At 49.0% G+C, this 19,048-nt stretch overlaps 1 protein-coding gene across 1 annotated transcript in view; it reads right to left on the bottom strand.

Annotated features, from left to right (window-relative positions):
- The window catches only part of GPR39 (G protein-coupled receptor 39), an 89,450-nt gene extending 75,148 nt beyond the window's left edge, over positions 1 to 14,302 (bottom strand). The window contains exon 1 of the mRNA XM_083154345.1: positions 13,104 to 14,302. Within this exon, the coding sequence (XP_083010471.1) occupies positions 13,104 to 13,947 (844 nt within the window). The 5' untranslated portion in view covers positions 13,948 to 14,302. The remainder of the gene's footprint in view (positions 1 to 13,103) is intronic.
- Positions 14,303 to 19,048: the final 4,746 nt, after the last annotated feature.

Below are 19,048 nucleotides of genomic sequence, written 5' to 3'. Positions count from 1 at the left end.
ACCTGCAAAACATGTACTGCGTGGGGTAATGAGGACCGAGTTCCCTGACCACTGCTCTACACTAATCTTCCCTCCTCCTTGTGGGTGGAGTCATCCCATCTTCTCCAGGGTTAGCCGAAGCATTCCCTGGGAATCAAATACTGTACCTCCACTCTCCCCATGATGAGGGTAGAACTTTAGTACATGGGGATTAGGGCAGCCTATAGTGGATTGCCTACAGCCAATGGCATAACAATGGCACGGTGGTGCCTTGGGGGAGCCAGCGCCGTGGGTTCACATGGTCTCTGCAGATTCCAATGGGTCGGGCCATCTATCTGGAATCTGTTGAAAATGTCCCTTCAAAAATGGCTGCCTCCTAGGATGAGACAGATGCTAGACGCCATACTGGGTAAAGTATATCGCTCCCCAGTAGGACCTCTAGCATCTGGGTAGAGCGATATGTAGCCTCTGGAATAAATATTGCCCCTGCAGAGCCGGCCCTAGCCTAAATGACGCCCTAGGCAAGATTTTTGGCTGGTGCCCCCTACCACCGCCACTAGTTCCGCCTCTGACCCTGCTCCCCTTTCCCAGCACCATCAACCCTCATCATAGCAGTCATCATTTTGGTGCTCCTACCTGCAATATTTTAAATAGAAACAGTGCACAAATTCAGTGCGCGGCCTAAACAGGGGTGTGTTCTTGCTGGGAAGGGGCATGGCCACACAATAGTACCCCGAATTCAAATTATGCCACACAGTAGTGCAACTTTATTCACATTATATCATGGTGTCCCTTATTCACGTTACATCACACAGTAGTACCACTTTACCTTATATACATTACTCCTCACATTATTCACATTATACCCTTAGAAAAAAATCCTGAGTGTGCAGTGTGTGCTGGGCAGAGGAGAAGAGCTGCAGCTGCTGCTGTCACTTAAGGGGAGGGGGCCCGGGGCCCCCACTGTGCCCTTCCATCAGACTTTGGCCTGGGTAATTTGTACCCCCTACCCCTTTCTCTTGGTACCCCTGATAATACCACACAGTAATGCCCCTTACACATGACACACATTATTAGTGTCCTTATAACCATAATGCCCCTTACACATTATGCCAAGCTTTATTAATGCCCTTCATACACATAATAACACACATAATGCCCCTTGCACATATGTTGCACATTATTAATGCCCTTATACACATGACACACATAATGCCCATTACACATATGTTGCACATCATTAATGCCCATGTACACATGACACACATAATGCCTGTTACACATATGTTGCACATTATTAATGCCCTTATACACATGACACACATAATGCCCATTACACATATGTTGCACATTATTAATGCCCTTATACACATGACACACTTAATGGCTGTTACACATGTCGCACATTATTAATGCATTTATACATGACACACATAATGCCCCTAACACATATGCCGAACACTATTGCACAACCAACCCACCTGCAGACAGCACTCGCACAGCCGCTAACACTGGCCCTTATTCTGGTTGGTGCGGTAATGTCCGCGTGCGGTCGGTCCGCCGATGTTTTGTGTCTGCGCATGTGCAGAGGCGTCTCTGCGCATGTGCGAACGGGACGCACGTCCGAATTCCGCATGAAATGTGTACACTACGAACAGGGGGTGGAGAGGGGCGTGAAGGGCTGTTTGGGCTCATTACCATATGTTTACACCCCGCGTTTCATGGGCGTTCCCATGAAAACGCTGGGCGTACGTATGGTAATGCGGTCGTGACGCACGTGTAGGGGGCGGACATATGACATTGCCGGATGTCAGCTGCCCGCCCAGATCCCTGCTTTTGCACGGAGAAATGCCCGTGTGGTCTGAGGTTGCGGGAGCTGGTGGACCACTCGGTCCTGCAGTCTGCGACCATCGAATGATGGGAAGGTTCCCTGAGATGGAGGAGGTGTATTCATGAGAAATACACGTGCGGTCCGTTCGGACAGCTTCTTACCACGTTCGGACTGAGTTGGCGATCCGTATGGAAGGCGGGGTTTAGGACGCACGGTGCGGGCCGCATATTCGGATCCTGCCACACCGATCAGAATAAGGGCCACTGTGACCTCTGTTTGGATACAGATGTTTCCTCATCCATCTTGACTCAATAGGCCATGCAGCTCCAGGCCAGTTCTGCTAACGTTGGGTGCCTTTTTTGCTGAAAATTCGTCTTATTTGCATTGTTATCTGACCAGCACACACAAGGAGCTTCCAATGATTAAAATGATATGCGGCATGCCTATATTCTGTGTGTGACTGTGGCTGTACCTGCATACGGAATGCTATGTTACAGTGATTTCCATGAATACACTATTTCATATGCAGATACAGCCTCACTCACACAGAATACAGGCATGCTGCATATCATTTTAATCAGAAGAAGCTGCTGGTGCCCCTAGGCATTCCAAATGCCCTAGGCATTTGCCCAGTTTGCCTATGTCTAGGGCCGGCTCTGTGCCCCTGGCAATGAGCATGTAACCCCTGGCAATGAGCATTTAGGGGGGGAAAAAAGAATACATTTATGTGGGTGGGTGTCAGAAATGTTTTGAGCAGAGGGCCACAAATTTTTTAGTTACACCACTGCCTACAGTCCAATAAACGTGACAAAAATACAAATGAAAGATTAATGATTAAATAACCCACCAGCCAAAAAGGCCGGGGTGGGGGTATAAAAATTGTCCCTGCCCTATCCAGAAGGCCAGGGCAAGGGATGGACAATGAAGAATCACGCCTCAGTTAGACCTCATAGGCTACGATAATGCCAAGAAGCTGGATGCTATATTCGCCAGAGTCACAAGAATAGGGTCACGCAAAGACGAATGGCGGAGAGATTCTGGAAGCCGGAGCTACTGTAGGAGAACAAAAGGAATGGATGATCAGTTACTGCATGTATCACCGTTCCCTGGATCTTACATCACAAGCTGGCCGAGTAACGCACAACACAGGCCCTATCCGCCATTGTCTTCATGTCACCCTTGAGGTACAAAAGAAACTAGCAAGAAGCCTTATTATCAAAGCAGAGGTACAAAGAAATGCACCATTAATATGTGCCGCAGCACAGGGGGAGCGGAATGGGCCGGAACCCGCCTTTGTCAAACAGAGAAAACGTTTGTGGTAAAAAAATTAGCAGCAGCAAATTCCTCTGCATATTTCTTTTTTTTTTTTTTTAAGGCGAAGGCGGACAAACCTCCGCCGCATCCCCAGAGCTTAATAATTACGCACGCTTGCTTTTAATAAATGATAGTACCAACCATAAAATGCTTCACTCCAGGAAAGGCTGAAAAGCTTTAAAATGGAAATGAATGAATATAAATGTATAAATTATCATTATTTTCTCAAAGGGAGAAATTATTTTTTGATAATACACTGAGAATTATGCAGCGAAGGAAATGTCATTTCTGTTCCCGGCGCTTGGAGTGTCTGCAGGAGACATTGATTTGTATAATAGAGGCAGAGAAGTGTCCAGGCTGAAGATTATCCCTCTCATGACTACAGATGGGACATGAAGGACACCCAGATCCCGGCCTTAAATCCTTCACTCTCCTAATCTGCCGGATCCCCACAGACGACTGTTTATGTACAAGTGAATGATGGGTCATGTATCGTCGTGCTTGTTGGGTCGACACTGTTAAAGTTGACATACATTGGGCCAATAAAGGTTGACTGGCCTTAGATCAACAGGGTCAAAGGGTCAACACAAGCATTCGTTTGATAGTCAAAAAGTCGACATGGGTTTTCTCTTGTTTTGGTCCCGAATGTTGACACAGTCGACATGGTCACCAAAAAAGTGCACTTTGGTGCCTTGCTATGCCCGGCACACATTATGTTCTACCTTCACACCCTAGTGGGTATACGGTCGATGGGTTGACAACAAGATGGTCGACAGACACCGTTGAGTTGACATACTGAAAGGTCGACAGGGGTCTAGGTCGACATGGGTTAGGTTGACAGTCAAAAGGTCGACATGGGGATTTCACTGTTTTTTTGAGCCGACATGTGCCGGCAGATGGTATTTCATGCCCTACCATCCACAATGGCATGGTGGGAAAATAAAATAGTGCCCTGAGCGCAGCGAGCCATGCGAGGGGACGCGGTGCACTTAAAACTGTGTCCATGTCGGCTGTGTGGACATTCTGTTAAAAAAAAAGTGAAAAACCAGCCAGTTCGACCGGTAGCGGGGCAGGCGTGTGCGCCCAGGAGCTGGTCATGCAGGAGACAAGCAGACGGGCCAGGAGACAGAGGAGCAGTGCGGTCTGTGCAGCGTGACCTCTGACCTCGTCATGCTGCAAGGCGCCACACTGCCAGGGACAGCATTAGACTGCGCATTTTGTAAAAAAAAAATTAAATAAATTGTACTTCTCTTTTATCAGATAATAGATGGATGTGTGTATATATTAATTAAAGAAACGAGATTCTTGTGACATGTCCTGCTGTGACTTCATTAGTGGCGCACTCCTGTGATGTGGCCTGGCCGCTGTCGGTAGTCCTACGTGTCGGCTGCCTGGGGACGGCCGGGAGAGATACAATATACAGCGTATTCCTGCCGTCCTCTCAGCGCTGCCAGGAGAACTCTGCTGGGATCTCATGTGTTACGTTGATGGATTTGATGTAGTAATAGTTTTCGACATGAAACCTTTTTTTGTTAAATGGATTCAATCTGCCCGGCGACTGCCAGTGATGGGTTCTTTAGAATTGCAGACATTGAAAGATGGACGCTGGAGAACGCTTCCACCGCTCCGCAGGTTCCTAGATTTTATTTTTCTCCGATAACTTGAAAGATAATCAGGTTTTATGAAACTATATTGTTTTAATTCCATTTGTCTGGAAAATTAATTAAAATAAGCAAGAATAATACTGCACTTCCCTGGCTTTTAATTACCGTACATCATATTCGTATGATAAAGCCAATTATTTCTGCGAAGACGGCAAAGGAGACTATTAGGAACTGGGCTGGCACGGCTTCGACGGTTATTTCCCCAATATTGGGTACACAGGAGACGATACGCTGTGGCGGATCAGGCCGATACATTGGGCACATTGTCTTGCGTGTGCCTGCTAGGTCACTAATGAAGCATACTCCCCAACATTGGGGTATTGTGCAGCGGGACACCTGGAATTTTGTGGGCGTGGCCTAGCGACAAGGGGCATGGGCTATACTCGCAACGCTCCCGTGATTCCACGCACCATTTACACCGCTGTGTGGGCACAGCCAGTGCTCTGTGAGCTGCTGGCCATGCCCCCAGCCCCTTTGGATGCAGGAATAGACGTTGTGGATATTCACGGGCAACGCGGGCACTCCCAATTCCCCCCCGCAGGACACTGCCGTCCATGGGTGAGATGCTGGAATGTCCCAAGAAACCGGAACGGTCCCGTGAAAAGCGGGACAGTTGGGAGGTATGGGGATGTGTAGTTCAACAACAGCTGAAGTGCCAAGGTTCTCCTCTACAGTGTGTACAGCACAATCTATCTGCTCGGCCAGACTGGAGACTGAGACCGTCAGAACTCCAGCAAAACACACTACGTGCGCATATATGCATCGCATCATCAGGCGTCGCATGTGGTTTGGGCGCACACCTGTAGTCAGTAGGCCGTACATACACAGAACATGCCACACACGTGTAGTCAGTAGGCCGTACATACACAGAACGGTCGCACACGTGCAGTCAGTAGGCCGTACATACACAGAACGGCCGCACATACACAGAACGGCCGCACACGAGCAGTCAGTAGGCCGTACATACACAGAACGGCCACACACGTGTAGTCAGTAGGCCGTACATACACAGAACGGCCACACACGTGTAGTCAGTAGGCCGTACATACACAGAACGGCCACACACGAGTAGTCAGTAGGCCGTACATACACAGAACGGCCACACACGAGTAGTCAGTAGGCCGTACATACACAGAACGGCCACACACGTGTAGTCAGTAGGCCGTACACACACAGAACGGCCGCACACGTGTAGTCAGCAGGCCGTACATACACAGAACGGCCGCACACGTGTAGTCAGTAGGCCGTACATACACAGAATGGCCGCACACGGGTAGTCAGTAGGCCGTACACACACAGAACGGCCGCACACGTGTAGTCAGTAGGCCGTACATACACAGAACGGCCGCACACGTGTAGTCAGTAGGCCGTACATACACAGAACGGCCCGGGCTCACAGGATAGGACTGAAATTGCATTTATGGTCATCTCACTGCTCCCAGGAATTGGCTCCTTTGCCCCCAGTATGTGAATTCCGGTACATTCAATGGATGATACATTTCTCATTACTGCAATTATCCTAATTTCTGACCCTCTCTTGTGACCATTCTTAGGGGGTTATTCAGACCTGCTCACTAGGCTGCGTAGATGCGCTGCCTAGCAAACAGGTAAACACGGCCTTGCTGAACGCATAAATCAGACCCCAACATTGTTCTTTTGTGTGCCCCAGACGCATGTACATGAGAAGAAAGGGGAGTGGTCACGCATCACAGGGGTGTGCCGCGAGCATGTCTGCTATACAGGGCGCCGGGAGGCGGAGCTACTTGCCAGGCCTCCAGAGAGGCCCATAAGGCTATTGGCCCTTCTGGCATTTGCCAGATGCCCCTTCCAGCTGTGTCTGGTCTTCACCTGCCAAGATGGCATGCAAAGCTCGTCATGAAAAGTGCCGTATGTTATACCACCAAGCGATATAAAATTGTATAGATCACAGATCATTTTCCACAACAGCAAAAAGGATAGATTTCCCTTTAAATCATTCTGATGCCCTTAAAAAATGTCCTTTACCTACAACCAACCTCATCAGTGGGCAAACCGGGGTTCTGCCAGGTGCTCCGACGGCCTGTATACTACAGAATACGTGCGATGGAGACTTCACGTCTCTATTTCCAGCATAATGAAATATCACAATTCATTTATTGACACTTTTATCACCACTGCACATACTGTGGCTGTAAAATCCATGCCTTAAACTCCCAATGAAATACTATTTTATGGGGAGATTTCTGCAATGAAAATCAGATTTGTGACTGGAGCAGACCGGCTTCGGATGTGAGCGCAATGCGTACATCAGCCGATTTAATGTCACAATGTCTGACTAAAGGTTGTTTTCTTGCAGAAAACCTTCTTGCGCAAGTTGTCACAGGGGGCATAAACAGTCAAATCAAATCACAGCTCTAAATATTACCGGGTGTCGCTTTAGAACACATGAGCTTGATATTTTAATGGCCACATTTACTATTAAAAATGGCTCCACAGTGGCCGTGATCTGGGGATGAAAGCCTCGCGTGCAGGCTGCATATTGCAGGAGGCGTAAATCCGCTAAATAAGCACGGCCTGTCGCAGGATGGAGACACTCTGTGCGTCGCTCAGCATACATAATAACTGCGAGATATATAGCGGGGGATGCTTATTGTGGTATAAAATAGGAGAGGCCTTAACAACGTCTCTCTGCAGCTGCACCTGCATTTCACATAGGTCTGAGGTGAATCTTATAGATAATCGAACGACAGCGCATTCGTATCAGTCACAAATAGCAACAACATTCCTCATCGCTAGATAGTCGCAGTTACAGCACAACAGTTGCTGTATGAGCGACAGGAAGCTGCCATTTTCTGGGTGTGCCAGAAAAAGGCAGGCGTGGCCAAGCGCAACGCACACTTGCACAGACTGGGAAAATCCTTAAAAAAAAAAAACAACAGGAAAAAATGCATGTCAACCTTTTCCCATGTCGACCTTTTGACCTAATGCATATCTACCTTTTTCATGTGTCGACCTTTTGACTGTCAACCTAATGACTGCATCCCCTATAAAAGGTTCAATTAGTTTTCTGTACAATAAATGTGTTATTAGCAGCTGGGACTGCGCAGCCAGATTTGCTCTCTCTGCAATCGTCTAGTCAGCCCTTCTCCCCATGTATGTCATCTGTAAGGAACCTCCATTGTCCTATGTGTCATACATATTCTCCTGCCAGGAAGTCCCAAACAGGTTTTTACAGACGCCTCAGCCCCTCCCCTGTTCCCAGCATCCCTAATCCCCAGCCCATTCATGACTTGTCCAGACCAGTGAGTCAGATGTATGAAGCAGTGATAAGGGAGGGGAAATGATGAAGTGCCTGGATACTTTATCATCGGCCAATCAGCTCCTGGCTGTCCCCTTTTCAAACCCAGCCTGTAACTTAATAGTCAAGAGCTGATTGGCCGGTGATAAAGTACAAGGAACTTTATCACTTCTCCTCCCTTATCACTGCTTCATACACTCTTCATCACCTCACAGCATCAGTGCTGTCACCAGAGCGATACCCTCTGAGCGGGCGTCACCGGGGCTTAAAGTGGCCCTAGAGAGGTGGTGAAAGTAATTTCCGCTGATAGTAGGGATGGCCATCGACGTTTAGAAAACATCGATGGTTGATGGCCGATGTCAAATAGTTTTGACATCAATTGGGGAGAACCAGATGGTTTCCCACCATCAGTGTCAAGCTTAAACGAATAGTTTTGTTTTGCTTTTTCCTGGGACACGGAGCATAGCGCCACCCAGGACCCCCGTGAAGCCCCATCTCCATATTCTGATTGGCTCACAGGCCAATCAGTCAAAGACCATGGATGACCATCGATCTGACTACCTGTACTAATAACCTTATGCATTTGTGCTAATTGAGCCTTAATTTCATCTAACAGGTAGTTCTGATCCACATACCACTCAAGCATTGTGCCGGCTTACCAGATACTGTTCATTTAAATCACCTGTGTGCATACACAAGTGACGCATTCACCCCCCCCTGTTTTTAGTGCATAATTTATTAAAAGTTACGTTTTAAATTAAATTAATTAGTAACATTTATATATATTTTTCATAATTCTTCAAGTGTCCCCGATGCCTCCCCCCCCCCCTTCCCGAACTGGGCAGCGTCTCCCCGAAGCGGAGACGGGCTGCTATACACTGCCCAGCCGCTGCTATTCTGGGACACGCGTGCGCGTGAGACACGCGTGCGTTCCAGTCTCTATCGCCGGCGCCGCCAGCGCAAGGGATCTGGCGAGTGCCGGGGATAGACAAGGCAGGCTCCATCTGTATGCCACATAGTAGCACAAATCATGTTCACATTAAACCCCAACTGATATTACACCACATAGTAGTGCCCCTTTTTCATGCTAGGACACACACAGTAGTGTCACTTATACATATAATGCCCACAGTGGTATTGGTTATACATATAATGCCCACAGCAGTAGTACCCCTTACCCAAAACATCAAAAAATACATAAGTGGGACTTTTCAACAAGATGCATGAAAAGCGGGGATACCATGCTAACCCCAAGAAAGCGTCAACTGAAAACCCCTCTCCCATCATTTGCACCTCCCCCGTCCTCACATAATTTACAGGTGGATGATCAAAAGTTCAACATTTTTCAGAGCTGACATATGCCGACAGGTGGCATTTCATGCCCTACCACCCACGCCTGAATCATGGTGAGCACAGTGAGCCATGGGAGGGGATGCGGTGCACTTTTTTTAGTGTCCATGTCGACTGTCGACATTCTTGACAATTTTTTTTTTTAAACCCATGTTGACCTTTTGACTGTCGACCTTCCCAATGTTGACCTAATGCTTGTGTCGACCTTTTGACCCTGTCAACGTTAGGCATGTTGACCTTTTTCATGTGTCAACTTAAGGCCTGTCAACCAAATGGAAGTCGACCCAATGACCCATATTCATGTGCCCTACCATCCACTACGGCGTGACATGTAGCCCTCAGATATCAGTGCCCACTGTAATTATACTGTGAACACAGTTTATACCATTGTGTCCCACAGTCTTCTAGGCACACCAACAGCCCTAGTTTTAAGGATATACATACTTGAACACAGGTGACTTCGGGCCAAATGCACTAAGCTTCAAAAGTGATAAAATGGAGAGAAATAAACAGCCAGCCAATCAGCTCCTACCTGCCTTGTCACAGGCTGTGTTTGAAAAATGTCAGGTAGGAGCTGATTGGCTGGCTGTTTATCACTCTCCATTTTATCACTTTTGAAGCTTAGTGCATCAGTTATTCAGATTTGACTACCTGTGCTCAAGAATGAATATCCTCACATCCTGAACTGTCAGTGTGCCCTGAGGACAGAGGTTTGGAAACACTATGGGCCAGATGTAACAAGCTTCAAAAAGAGAAAGTGGAGAGTAATAAACAACCAGCCAATCAGCTCCTACTTGTAATTTTTCAAACCCAGCCTGTAACATGGCAGGTGGGAGCGGATTTGCTGGTTGTTTATCACTCTACATTTTATCACTTTTTGAAGCTTGATACATCTGGATCTAAACCTTTAAAAATAGACTTACTGGAGCACGTGGTGTACCTAACACCAGGGTTGCCTACCCTCCCGGAATGTAGGGGGGCAACCCTCCCACATTAACCCCAATCCCCCGCGATCCGCCCCTCGGCAGGGGGGGTCCATGAGTAAAATGACGCGATCGGATCATTTTAACCCCGCCGTGCAATGCCTGAAATACTGGCATTGCACTGCGGGGGGCATGGCTAAAATGACGCGATCACTGTAGGCACGCCCCCCAACAGGAAGCCCGTCTGTGGCTCCGCCCCCAATCTGCCTCTTAAGCTCCCAGCGATAGCCCCGCCCCCCTGTATAACGGAGCTGGCTGCTCTCTCCCGGAAGGCAGCCAGCAAAAGTCGGCAAGTATGCCTAACACTTATAGCAATCACAGGTTTATCAGAGATCCCCTTACCTCCCAGCTGTCCCGATTTCCATTGGACAATGAGTGGCGGCTGGGGGGGGGGGGCAATCCCTTTATTTTGGGACTATCCCCCTGTCCCACCCACAGGCAGCAATGTCCCAGTGGGGGGGTAGAAGGGGATCCCCCGTCACTTGCTGCAGAGCATTTACTCACTGGAGACAGAGGGGCTGGGGGCACTCCCCCAAAGTGATGTCAGAAGGGAGGTGTGGCTCACAACCGCGGCATTACACATGACAGTGGGTTACACCCAATCAGCTGACATCTAAACATTGTGACACTGTGACATGCAACTCTAAGCCGGCGATCAAGAAAACGCGCTGCTCGCATCTACTGCACATACAGGTCACCGTGTCATAACCGGGGCAGAGACGACACTGGGCTGGAGGGGCAGAGATATATATATAAGTTCTGTAATAATGTTATTATATAATGTGAAGCTGAAACGTTTGCCAATATTAATATCTACTTTCAATAGATGCCCCATACACTATGCGATTTGGGCCGCTTTACCCGATTCCGGCGGATCGGGCCAAATCGCATATGTATGACATCCGATCCGACGGGCAGTCCCGATTCAGAGGTCAGACCTGCGGAACATAAGATAAACCGCAATCAGACCTATTAGTGGCACATCATGGGTACTTTTTAGCCCTTAGCGATGTATCGCATCTCAGAGCTCCGAGCAGCGAGTGGTGGTCTGCGGGCATGAGATAAAAATAAAAAATAAAAAAAAATTTCACAATAAAGGGGCGGACACAGATTGGCTGATCGAGCTCTCTCAGCCAATCAGCATCCGCCCATTTTTTTTAAAGGTTTCTTGAATTCTCCTGAAGCCTTAAGATTTTTTCCTGATGAATGCGTAGTTTGACGTGTCATAAAGATGACATCACATGTTACATATTACCAGTAAGCTTGTCACAGTATCCATGGCATGTATGATAGATCTGCCACATCTAGGCAGACCGTCAATAGGTCGGCACCATTTGCCGACATGCATTCGTTCAACAGGTACAAGGTTGACAGATGAAAGGTCAACAGGTTGAACGGCCAACAAGACAGTAGTCGATGCAAGTTTTGGGATTTTTTTCACATTTCACCAAAATTTGCTTGATTTACCATCCGTGGTGGCCTGCAATTGCTATTAGTAACCAGTGGTGAGCGCTGCGAAACACACGTTGCAGAAAGAGTGGTGCGCTTTCCTACAGATGGTGGCCACTTAGCAAAAAAAAAGTGTGTGTCAACCAATTTTGTGTCGACCTTGCAACCTAACGCATGTCGACGTATTGGCTGTCTTCCTGGACACTGTATATCTTTTGATACCACACCAAATCCACAGGGTGGGGAGCCATAAAACATAAAGGGGTAAATTCACTAAGGTGGGAGTTTTATTTCAGATGGGATGTTGCTACGTGCAACCAATTAGATTCTATTTATATTCTAGAACAGGGCTGGGCAATTACGGCCCTCCAGATGTTGATGAACTACACATCCCAGGATGCTTTGCATTAGTTTTGTTATGTGGCCATGCTGAAACTGATGCAAGGCATGCTGGGAAGTGTAGTTCATTAACATCTGGAGGGCCGCAATTGCCCAGCCCTGTTCTAGAAGGTGCTAAATATATAAGTAGAATCTGATTGGTTGCTATGGGTGACATCCCATCTTCATTAGGATTTCCCTGCTTAGTAAATTGACCCCAATGTTTCCGATTGAGAGTCACCCAAAACGGCAGAGGCATTAACGCCTCACAAACAATCGCTGCTTTCCCCCTGTACACCTACGCTCCCCATCCATCCCTGGTGGGCAGCAAAGGTCCGACATTGATAAAAGGTCAAGGAAAGCAAAATGTCGACACATGAAAAGATTGACATGAGTTTTCACTTTTTTGGGTGTCAATGTCGACATCGGAGCATCTGGACCCCCCAATTAGCATAGTGCGTACCCTCGCTTGACTCGCCTTTGCTGTTCCCAGACGAAGTTCAAACATAAAAAAGTACAATAAAATTCAGGTAAAAAAAAAAAATGTATGAAAAAATCATGTCAACATTGTCATGCGTCGACCATTGCCATGTCAACCTGTTGCTTGTGTTAATTATTTGTCAACCTAGTGCATGTCAATATTTTGTCAATGTCGACCTAGTGCATGTCAACCGGTTGTCAATGTCAGCCTAGATACTGTTGACCAATCATCTGGATACCATCCGTCCGCTAGTGAAAACAGTTGTCATGACTACCAGCACACACTGGAGATCCAACTAGAAGTCTGGCCCATTGTGCGGGAAGGGTGTATTGCCCCACCGCATCAGTGGCGGACTCCTGCCCGATTAACGGCCACCACAAACACTAATGGCACTTACCCAAGAACATAATCGTCTGTTTCCGTGCGGATCTGGCCTCGGGGCTGTTGCTCTTGGTCATCTGATTGGACACGCTGGCCGTGTGCTCACCCCTCACCGTGATCGTCCCCTTCTTTCCCGCCATCAGAGTCACCATCATCTTCCGACACATGAAGGCCACAGAAACCAGGACCAGGATGTAGACAATAAAAGCGCTGAAGATGCAGGCCTGGAAGGCGGCCCATTTGGAATTAAGGTTGGTGCACAGGGTGGCGTTAGCTTTCGGATGGTGCAACGCGGAAGTGTTGCAGAGCAAACGTCTCTTTGGCATGGGCGTCAGGGGATTCTCCGCTCCCATGGCAAAAATCAAGGGTAACGCCACGCAGATGGCGGTGAGCCACGCAAAGCAGATCATCAGCTTCACAGCCCGCGTGCCAGAGATCAGCTTGAACCGGAAGGGGTGGCAGATAGCCATGTAGCGCTCAAAACTAAGCGTGGCCACGTGGATTATGGTGGCGTAGCTGCAGGCCTCGAACAGAAAGCTGTACAGCTTGCAGGTGATGTTTCCATAGGTCGAGGAGAACGGGAACCAGATGACGGTATAGAGCTCCACCGGCATCCCCAGCAATATGAGCAGAAGATCAGAGCAGGCCAGGCTGATCATGTGGTCCGTCACCCCCTTCTGTAGGTAGCCCTTGTCTCGCAGCACCTTGGTGGTCTGGATGGTCACGCTGTTCCCCAGGATCCCAGCAATCAGGATAACTCCATAGATCACCGTCAGGGCGATTTTCAGTACCAGGCGGACCTCAAAGTCTGGTACATGAGAGTGGTCAATCAGATTGGCGCAGGGATCTTCTGAAGCCATATTCAGCTCATTAGGTACATCCGTAGATGGGTTATCCAGTCAGCTCACCTCAGCATCCTCCACTGCAGCATGATAGCCAGGGGCAGGACATTGTGGACCCACAGCCCTGGAGTGAAAGTTTGGAGAACTTGGGGCCTGTGCGACAAACTTCCCTCAGACCAGAGCCCTGTATGGACTGATCTGAGCTCTGGATCCTGCACTCTGTACTACACACAAGGCGTTGCCAGAGGACGAAGGTTTGCTAAACATTTACCAGGCCATACAATCTGTGGGGAGGACAAGATTCTGATTCAGATATTGTCAGCAGCTGAGGGAGGAGGTGGAGGCCTGTGCAAGGCTGGAACCACAGCAAGGAAATCCTCCCACACACAGTGATAGTACCTTCTCACGTAACACCTACACAGAATAGGCTGCCGGTCTCACACAGCACAAAATGACTATTGCTTGAGAACCGTCCCAGCCAGGCCGGGCTGGCATTGCTGAATCCGGACTGCGACGACTACCCAAGCCCTTCCTGACAAACCCATTTGTTCCAGCAAGAATGATCCAAATTTTCCCTGCGGCGCCGGCAGTTAAATAGCCTCAGCAAAAAGCGACACAACCTGAGAGGACGGCCTGCGCTCCCAGACAGCATGCTGGGGGATTAAATTGAATTACAGTAATTGTCCAATATTTCTCTCTCTATGTGACCCTTGAAAGAATCTTCAGCCCAGCGATCTTGCTCTCATATCTGTAGTGTGCCTCTGGGACAGATTCCGGCGTGGATGCGGAGATTCCGGTTTGTCTTATGGCTGCATCCATCGCAACCTGTGACATTTTCATCACCGCCCTGCAACAATCTCCCTCTGCGCTGCTCCAGCTGCTATTAGAAAACTCGTCCGTCTCCCGGATCGGGCGCCTCATTTCGTTTTGAGCATTGGCCCCACGTTGCCCCTCTTTTGCCCGATAGAGGCGTGCTAGGCCGTGCCAGAGAACTTTCAACAGCGTCGTTCTAACCGTGCCGCAGAGCTGCTTCTTTGCCGCTTGCGGCCTCATCTGAACAGCGTTTATTGATGTGTTCCTGGTGTATAGTGAATTAGCGATTGTCTGTTTAGATCTGGTGTTTATTGCGCAGGAGGTAAGCGAAGAGGATGAGGTTATTTGCTGCGTCTCACCGGAACGTCTTATCTATGTTTATTAGAACAGCCACATACAGACGGGCTTCTGTAAATGCCCTGAAGCTGTCTCTGCGTTCTCCGTTCTCACTCCCCAGATTGTTCCCCCACCTGATAATTACCATAAATGCATAGACGTGCACCACAGACACAGTACAACCCTGTAGTATTTACACAGACACCTGACACACTGGTTTGTGGCGGCGCGCCTTTTCTATATGGGTTAAAGTGAATTCAGTTGGTAACGGCGTTATGTCATCAGAGCACGCCGGAACCCTTTCAGGGCTGGGACAGAGTGTTTGTTAGTTTAAAAGTCAGTATTCCCAGCGAGAGTGTTTTCGTTTGGTAGTGTTACAGCGTGTACACACATAGAATATAGCATGACTCATAAATATAACAAAAGATGTATCCAGCAGGGCATGTGACGCAATTGTACAGACCAGTGGGTCATGTGACATGGCTGTACAGACCAGTGAGGCATGTGACGCGGTTGTACAGACCAGCGGGGCATATGACGCAATTGTACAGACCAGCGGGGCATGTGACGCAATTGTACAGACCAGTGGGGCATGTGACGCAATTGTACAGATCAGTGGGTCATGTGACATGGCTGTACAGACCAGTGAGGCATGTGACGCGGTTGTACAGACCAGCGGGGCATGTGACGCAATTGTACAGACCAGCGGGGCATGTGACGCAATTGTACAGACCAGCGCGGCATGTGACGCGGTTGTACAGACCAGCGGGGCATTTGATGCGGTTGTACAGACCAGCGGGGCATGTGACGCGGTTGTACAGACCATCGGGGCATGTGACGTGGTTGTACAGACCATCGGGGCATGTGACGTGGTTGTACAGACCAGCGGGGCATGTGACGCGGTTGTACAGACCAGCTGGGCATGTGACGCGGTTGTACAGACCGGTGGGGCATGTGACGCGGCTGTACAGACCATCGGGGCATGTGACGCGGCTGTACAGATCAGCGCGACATGTGACGCGGTTGTACAGACCAGCGCGGCATGTGACGCGGTTGTACAGACCAGCAGGGCATGTGACGCGGCTGTACAGACCAGCGGGGCATGTGACGCGGCTGTACAGATCAGCGGGGCATGTGACGCGGCTGTACAGATCAGCACGACATGTGACGCGGTTGAACAGATCAGCGCGACATGTGACGCGGTTGAACAGACCGGCGGGGCATGTGACGCGGTTGTACAGACCGGCGGGGCATGTGACGCGGTTGTACAGACCGGTGGGGCATGTGACGCGGTTGTACAGACCGGCGGGGCATGTGACGCGGTTGTACAGACCGGCGGGGCATGTGACGCGGTTGTACAGACCGGCGGGGCATGTGACGCGGTTGTACAGACCATCGGGGCATGTGACGCGGTTGTACAGACCATGGGGGCATGGTGACGCGGTTGTACAGACCATCGGGGCATGTGACGCGGCTGTACAGACCATCGGGGCATGTGACGCGGCTGTACAGACCATCGGGGCATGTGACGCGGCTGTACAGACCATCAGGGCATGTGACGCGGTTGTGAAGACCAGCGGGGCATGTGACGCGGTTGTACAGACCAGCGGGGCATGTGACGCGGTTGTACAGACCAGCGGGGCATGTGACGCGGTTGTACAGACCAGCGGGGCATGTGACGCGGTTGTACAGGCCATATACGGTCATTAGGTCAAACACTGAATGTGGACATGGCTTAGGTCGACACATAAAATATTTTGATATGACTAAGATCGACAGGGTTGGTAGGTCAACACAACAAGCGAGCCATGCTAGGGGACTCAGAAAACACTTGGATGGTGTCCATGTCGATTGTGTCGACATCAATCACAAAAAATGTGAAAAACTCGACCTAGCCATTTTCGATCGAATGCTTGCGTCGATCTTTGAACCCTGTCAACCTTAGACATGTCGACCTATTTTATGTGTTGACCTTCTGTGGTCGACCCAATCACCCATACCCATATATAAATAAGAAAACTTTTACCCTAGGGGTGCTGACACTCTAGGGCACCATGCAGTGTGGGACAGGGAACTGAAGGGCCCACCGGGGAATGCAGCGATAGGGGCCTTTGTTTAGAGGTGTGGCTAATCTACAGAGGGGGTGTGGCCAGCTGCCACAGAGGTTTGTCTAACCTTAGAGAGTGCAATATCAATGTATATATAGTACATACTGCTAGTGAATGTATGATAATGTACCAGATTATAATGGTAAATACACCATAGGCCCAAGAGGAGGTAGTGGCCCCAGACAGTGGGGCCCACCAGGGGTTTTCCCCTGTGAGCCAGTCCAACCCTGACGCAGTGAGTCAGGAAAGTTTAGGAACCACTGAGCCAGACACATTTTTATTCAGAGGAACACACAGTAACATACCTCCCAACTTTTTAGAGAAGTAACCGGGATAGCTGCGCACGCCGAAGGTGCTCGCCCGGAATTAGGGGTTGTGGCTTAGCTGCAAGGGGACGGGGCCTGCGAATCGCATCATTCCATGAGGCCACGCCCTGTTTATGTCGCTGTGAGGGCCTGACCAGCGGCTCTGTAATCTGCTGGACAGCCCCCTGCCACCAGACAATTTCAGCACCCGGCGGGACGCGAGAACGTCCCCCAAAAAAGTGACAGTTGGGAGGTACGCAGTACCTCATCGTCACTGTCCTAGAACCACTGTAGTGGTGCTTAGCATTTCCTGCTGTTCCTTCATCTCCTTTCAGGCTCACACCGGTTATTTCACCCCGAGGGGCAGCGTTACTCAGTTTCATGTTGTCTTATAATAACCAGTACAGCAGGTTTATACAAAACGTGGCTCTCCAGGTGCTATGGAACTACATCTCCCAGCATGCACTGCCATGGTTTTAGCATGCCCAAAAGGTAAAATTTTTACAAGGCATGCTGGACTATGTAGTTCAGGCTTGCCTACTCTCCCGGAATGAAAATCGTGTCCGCCTCCCAGCCCCCCAAGAAGGTTGGCAAGTCTTCCCCCCCCCCCCCCCTTCCCCGCCAGTTTAATTATTGCAAATTGCGGGTCCGCAGGGAAAGGGCGGGTCGTAATAGCGGCATTTTGCGTCATTTAAGCCCCGTACTCTCCACAAACCACAGCGTTTTATGTCATGGGGGCGGGGCCAAGTGATGTCAGCCTTGCCCCGTCCCCCCTGACGTGTTGCCTCTCCGGGCATCTCTCACTTAGGGCCTTATTCTAGTTCACTCTTTCTGACAGGATCCTTCTTAGATGGACAAAACCATGTGCACTGCAGGGAGGCAGATGTAAATGTGCAGAGAGAATTAGATTTGTGAGAGTTATTTTGTTTCTGTGCAGGGTAAATACTGACTGCTTTATTTTTACACTGCAATATAGATCTCACTTTGAAGTAAAACCCCACCCAAATCTAACTCTCTCTTCACAAGTAACATCTGCCCCACCTGCAGTGCATATGGATTTGTCCATCTAAGAAGGAATTTGTCAGAAAGACTGAACCAAAATAACCCCCTTATTCCAGACCAGGGTCCAATGCAGAAGAGTTTGGGAGCAATGCGTGACGAGCAGTGAATTTCCACATCCTAGGAACGGCGAATAAGAGCAATTTGCCGCTTTCCGTCTCCTCCCGTCTGATCGGCGTACGTGCTTTATCTGCAATTCTATGAAAACAATGCTACAAATTAAAGCATGAATGCCTTTTATTTATGTATGACCGGGAGCAAGCCAGCGTCACACCGGCAGAGAATCTTGGCTGAGATTCCAGTTATTTATCATTGTGAAATTGTGACTGCAGATCCCCGCTGTCTTTGTATTTGATGTTTAAAAGACCCACTAATGTATTCTGTCTTCATTATAATTTACAAGTGAAATGAATGTAATGGGAAATGTGATTTAGCCAAAGAGGTAAAAGTGTTTTCAAGTCATTCCGTAATTATTGAAATATTTGAAGCAAATAGCAA

The sequence above is a fragment of the Crinia signifera genome, chromosome 7, assembly GCF_055691185.1.
Source record: "Crinia signifera chromosome 7, ASM5569118v1, whole genome shotgun sequence".
Lineage (NCBI taxonomy): Eukaryota > Metazoa > Chordata > Amphibia > Anura > Myobatrachidae > Crinia > Crinia signifera.
The sequence above is the reverse complement of the archived record's forward strand: the minus strand, read 5'-3'. Positions and strand labels throughout refer to the sequence as shown.